General features: G+C 25.0%; 1 protein-coding gene across 1 annotated transcript; it reads left to right on the forward strand.

Moving 5' to 3' along the window:
- Nucleotides 1-2,640: 2,640 nt before the first annotated feature.
- LOC145842857 (ubiquitin-conjugating enzyme E2 R2-like) lies at nt 2,641-5,427 on the forward strand. The gene is given in 3 exon segments (XM_082950334.1): nt 2,641-2,913; nt 3,437-3,661; nt 5,266-5,427. Coding segments are annotated over 3 exon segments (657 nt in total). The 5' UTR covers nt 2,641-2,643.
- The last annotated feature ends 860 nt before the right edge of the window (nt 5,428-6,287 follow it).

A 6,287-nucleotide genomic window follows, 5' to 3' on the forward strand; every position in this document is an offset into this window, starting at 1 on the left:
CTAACATTATCATTGGATAAACACTTTATATAGTTTTACCTGGGTAATTAGGTGATTAGGTAAATAGATAATTAAGTAAATTAAAGTATCTTTCAGTAAATTTAATTAACGTTATCATAAAATACAACACTATCAAAAAGGTAATACGTAAAAAAAACTACAAACTAAATAATAAAAATAAAGGTTTAAATTAAACAAATATCTAGACAATTAATATTTAAAACAAAATTTTGTTAAGTGCCTACATTTTCCCATCAACTCCGAACACAAATTTAAAAGTTTGTTGTTGCCTGCAAATGCAATTTCAAGTCTCTTTAAATTGCAGAGAGTACACATTTTTCCTGGTATTTTTCGATTTGTAGAATGAATTATATTCCATTTGATTATATTTTCCAATCGATGTTTTAATTTTCGACTTTGTGGATGGACCTACTTAATCTTGTACTTTCTTTCTTTATTGCGCTTCTAAAGGGTTGCGTACGTTCATAAAATCTTGCTTTGAACTGTTTTCCAGTTGATCGAATATAAATAATTTTCTTATTCTTATACACAACTGTTGCATTATATACTACTTCTTTAGTAAGACATTCCCCGTTAACTGGACAACTGGCTTTAGATCTACAGTTACATGACTTGCTATCTCCATCAGTTATTTTGTTGGAGTTCTGAAGGGTTTTATGATTGTAGTTTGAGATTTCGTTCTCCAAGTTAGACATACAGGAATATAGAATCCTTAATTTATTATATATAAGTTATATAAAAAAGTTATATATATATATATATATATATATATATAAGTTATATATAATAAATTATTTAATTTATTGAAATGACGATTTTAAAAATGCTGGAACATATGTTTCATAAAGACAAAAAAGATTGTCTCTTTTTGTCTTTATGAAACATATGTTCCAGCATTTTCAAAATCGTCATTTCAATAAATAATTTAAAAGCCTTTCAAGTGGGCTCAGTAGAAGGTGTTGAAGTTTGAATATTAACCTTATTTTATAATAAATTATCTATATATAAGTATAATAAATTTATTATATATAAGTTATATTTAGTTATATATAATAACATAAAACCTGATTTTGGGAAATGTCTAGATGTACATATTAACTATCATTAAACATGCTATAAACATACTATAGTTCAAATTTAAAAATAGCCTTTGTTTGTATAATAAATGCGAAACTTCAGCTTACTAACTTTATTTCATTTACAAGTTAACGAAAAGTTCTTTAACATTACAAAAAGAGCAATAAAATATTTTCTTAAAACAATACAAAAAAAAAACAGTCATTTCATTCATATTAAAGCTTTCACTAGACTATTCCACTTTATATTAAATTAACATGACTTAATAAATACGTTGCTAACATCGATAAATAATTTCAAATACAAGTTCATAAAAATTAGTTTTAAAATGTATATTTTTTTGTATAACTTACTTAATAATAGTCATTTGATAACAAAATAAAAAAGACGCACATGAATAGATGCCATTTGTCAACAATTATGTTCTTATAACATTAAATTTGCATATTACCTAAATATTTTAGTTTATAATTTAAACAAAGTTAATTGTTAATTGAGTATTAAAATTTTCTTTACTGGTCAAGAATTTTATACACGTGGAAAAAAAGGTATGTTTTTGTAAACTAACTAAACTTATTAGCTTTTGAAACAAAGAAAGGATACCACTATTATTTTTCCAATAAATAAGTTTATACTTTGTAACAATTTGCAGTACTTATTAGATTTTCTTAGATAACTTTTAATAAGTTGTAATTTATCAAAGTAGCTTTGAGTTGTGTTTTTAGTATCTTAATACTAAAAAGTAAGGGTTTTTGTGGTTTTTTCCTAATTATATATTCGTTTACATATAAAATACAAATTTCTTAACAGTTTTTGTTTTAACACGTTTTCATAGGAAATCTTGCTTAAGTTTTTAGTACTTTTTAACTTTAATGAATTGGAAATGTAGTTATATAGATTTGTACTTTTGAAAAAGCTGTTAAGCATATACCTGTAAGCAGTTTAAGATATTACGTGCATTAGAAAATGGTAAAGTTATAAACATTTTTTTCAAAAATTAAACGTGCAAAAACCAAACTTATAGATTTGAATTATGGCATGTATTTTTATATTATATTTATAATATATATTTATATTTTTTTTACAGTTGAAACTAGTTAATTTCAAAAGTATTCACTTAAAATCATTTAGCTGACCGTTTTTAGTTAGTTGTTTAAAATACCAAAATATATAAAACGTGACAAAGTGAACAGCTTTTGTGAAGATCGATTTAATGTTTCACATGTCGTAAAAATATTAACTTAACAAAAGTGGTTATCTTCTGTGAGATATTATTTGAATAAAGAGTTAGTTATCTAAATTCTAAGTTGTTTAGAATAATATAAATTTGATGATATTGTAAATAACTAATATTACTGAATTAGCATATTCAAGTTTATTAAACAATAATTTTGTAAATGCTACTGAATCATTTATAAACTTGCAAATAATTTGCTAGTTTTTTGTCAAATTTAAATTTAGAAGTTGCGTCATAAAAAAGTTAAAAACTAAACGATATCAAAACAAGTTTTAAAGACAACTGCAGCCAACATTAGAATAAATGTGATGGGGTTACCGTTGGCCAGCTCAGCTAAAGTTTTAGCAAAGGAGCTACGCAGCTTACAAGATGAACCGATGGAAGGCTTCAAGCTGGATTTGGTCGACGATAACAATTTGTACGACTGGCATGTTGTGATTTTTGGTCCACCGGGAACCTTGTATGAAGGAGGGTACTTTAAGGCGTTGATAAGATTCCCAGGTGATTATCCCTACTCGCCACCATCTTTCAAGTTTATTTCTCGTATTTGGCATCCAAATGTATTTGAAAATGGTGAGGTATGTGAACTTGATTTAGTTTTTTTTGATATGATAACTATAAGTTTGCTTAAAATTATAGTTAGACAGTGTACCACAATTCTATTAATATAAAACTATAAATCTAATAATAGTTTTATTAAAAAAATTTGTACTAAGAAAAATGTATACTTTAAACGAGAGTTATTTAGTGATTTGCTAAAATTAAATTGAATTTTTTTTTGTTAATCGTGACGTTTTCATAAAAATATAATTTGGAAAGCCCTCAGTTTTCATACAAACATTTGAAAATGTACTATCCCATGAAGTTAACAGTAAAATTTATATAATAGTTCATAAATCTTAGCTATGAATTTTCGCATAAAAGTATTAATAGCTGATAGAAAAAAAAATATATAAAGAATTTACATGACTTCTTATCTCGGTCAGTACAGCCACTAATCGTAACTAAGTTAGAGTTTTTGATGACCTTTAACATAAAGTATTATTAAAACTTTTTTTACAAAAAAATTAGACGAAATTTTTATCAATACTAAAAAATCAGGTATGCATATCAATTCTCCATTCTCCAGGCGACGATCCTCAATCAGGAGAATTGCCCGAAGAAAGATGGAATCCGACACAGAACGTGAGAACAATCCTGATGTCGGTGATTTCCCTACTCAATGAACCGAACACTCTTTCGCCCGCTAACGTGGACGCTTCCGTCATGTACAGGGATTTTGTCGAGGGTAAAAACGAAAAATATAAAGAGTATGTGCAGAAAGAGGTGATTAAGTTTTCAATAAGTTGCATATTAATTTTAATTTAGAAATACAGTTTCAAAAACAGTTTGAAGAAGAAAACTTTACTTACAATTAATAAGATAATGATTAAGTGTAGTTAAACACATTAGTTTATATTTAAAAGCTGAATAGTACTATAGCATTATTTTAAAAGGTCTTTGTTTTTCATTAGGTATTGGTAATAATGTTTAGTAAATTTATAAATGAAAAATAACTAGTTTGTTTAAAATTATAACGTAAATAAACAATAAGCAAATATTGAAAACATCTAAAAACATAGATATTTATAATGCTTGACTGTTTTATCTTAAAGTTTAAAAAAATATTTCATATATATTTTTTTGCAGGCATAAATTGCTTTATGGTATTTTTTAATTTAAAACTGCTCTTTTATTATTTATCTCTAAGGTATATTAAGTTTATCTACCATGCATGAGTTTATTATTATTCATAAACAAAATAATTAAGTAGTTTTGAAATCATTTAAACAAAATTTTAAATACCACCATGTTTGATTTGTGTTATTTATGTTTACTTGTTTATAACTCTATTTTTAGCTTAAATATATATTTTGATTTATGTAGGTATAGAAATTGCTTTTTTTATGTTTCTTGTCTTAAAGTTTAAATAACTAAACTGCTGTTTAATATATAACTCGTTAATTATACTTTTAAAGGAGAGTGTTTTAAGCTCATGCACGTAATGAGTTTTCGAGTATAAACAAGACTATCAAGTGATTCTGATATAAAAAACACAAAATTTTAAATACCACCATGTTTAAGTTTTGTTATTTATGTTGACTTGTTTACAGCTGTATTTTAAGCTTCAATAAATTTTATTACAACTAAGCGTTTATTCCCTAAGAAGATGTAAAACAGTGTTTATTATCTGAAAAAAATCACCAGTGTTTTACCGATTTTAAAATATTTTAGGTAAGTTTTTAGGAATCTTTATATGCAGACAATTTCTATTTATAAGTAACCAACTTGATATATTGTATAAATTTACAAACTCTTAAAAGTAAGAAATCAAAGTTAGTCTTTAAAATGTACTTGGAAAGGAAACATTAAAATGTACTTCAAAAGGCTGTAACTTTAGTAATTGCTCTTAGAAATTTAGGTTAAAAAGTAAAGTTGAAGTTAATTTCTTTAACTAAATCCTAATTTATTTTTGAATATAAGATTTTCTTAGTAAAATCCGGATAAAAAAACTTAATGTTTATAAATAATAGAGTGATTTATGAGTGTAGAGTGAAAAATAATCTTAAAAATTAATTTTTAATGAAAGTAAAATAAAATAAAAACTTACAAATCTCTTATTTACTCTAAAATGTTTAAGTTTTATAATAAACAAAAATTTTAAGCATTTTTTAGTAATTATTATTATTATTATTATTAATTATTTTTTCTTTATAAATTTTTTTTATTAAAAACCTGATAACTACAAAGCTGAACGTTAACAAGCTGATTTAAGGCTTTGTTAAGTAAAAAGTTTCCAAACTTGTTATCAAACTTGGTACTTTTATTTTGCAACACTTGCTAGTTTTATAAAGCGCGAATGAAAATCTAAACATTTCAACCGCTTGTAGGTGGAAGAGAGCAAGGTGGATGCGGATAAGGACGGGGTGGTGGTGCCGACGACGGTGGCGGAGTACTGCGTGAAGAGGAGCATGAACAAGGAGGTCAGTGACGATTTCATGGAGTACATGGAGTATGAGGAGTATGACGATGAATAAAAAAATAAAAAATAAAATAACTTAAAAGTTGCAACAGTTTGCTTTAAAAAAAAACAGATATTAGGTACAGTCATCTTTAGTTACAGTAAATATTGCTAACTTAAAACTGGTAGTCACAGTAGATTAGTTTTAATTACTTGTGACTTGAATAACTAACATAATTTTACTAATAAGGCTGTTATTTTTAAATGAATGTAAATTAAAGTTTTTAAGTTAACTTCTATAACATACTTACTAAAAATCATAATCTGAAAGGACGTAACAAATCTAAGTCATGTAATAAATCATACTAATTATAATTTTTTAAGCTCGAAATTATTGACCTAACAAAACATGTTTAGTTTTATTATCAATTTTAAACAAAAATCAGTCGTTTTTAAAAACTACTAAAAATAGATAGAAATAATTAATAAATATAAATGATAAGCAGATAGAACTACTAAAAATATAATCCAAAACTTATAGATTTTAAGTTCATTTGATTAGAAATCCACAGTTATGTATGCTGTAGTAAACATAAAAGTCATTCTTTTTAGCTTAAGAAATTACAAAAACTTAGGTTAGGAAATAGCAGTTAGAAATAACTTAAAATGTTTAATAATAAAATCAAAACAATTTTTACACCTAGTGATTACCAATAACTAATAACTATTTTGATAAAATTAAAAACAAAGATAATATAAACGCAGGTTCAATCAAACAATTTTCTTTTCATTATCACAAAACTTAAACAAATTAAACATTGTTTGTTATCTGTGTAAATATTTATTTGTAATATAAATTCAAACTATTAGATAACTTTGTTAAAACAAAAAAAATCATTTGATCTGAACGTAAGACGCAATTTTGTAGTAAACCTTTATATCAAGTTAATA

Source organism: Thalia democratica, chromosome 8 (genome assembly GCF_965202585.1).
Source record: "Thalia democratica chromosome 8, ktThaDemo2.hap1.1, whole genome shotgun sequence".
Taxonomy (NCBI): Eukaryota; Metazoa; Chordata; class Thaliacea; order Salpida; family Salpidae; genus Thalia; species Thalia democratica.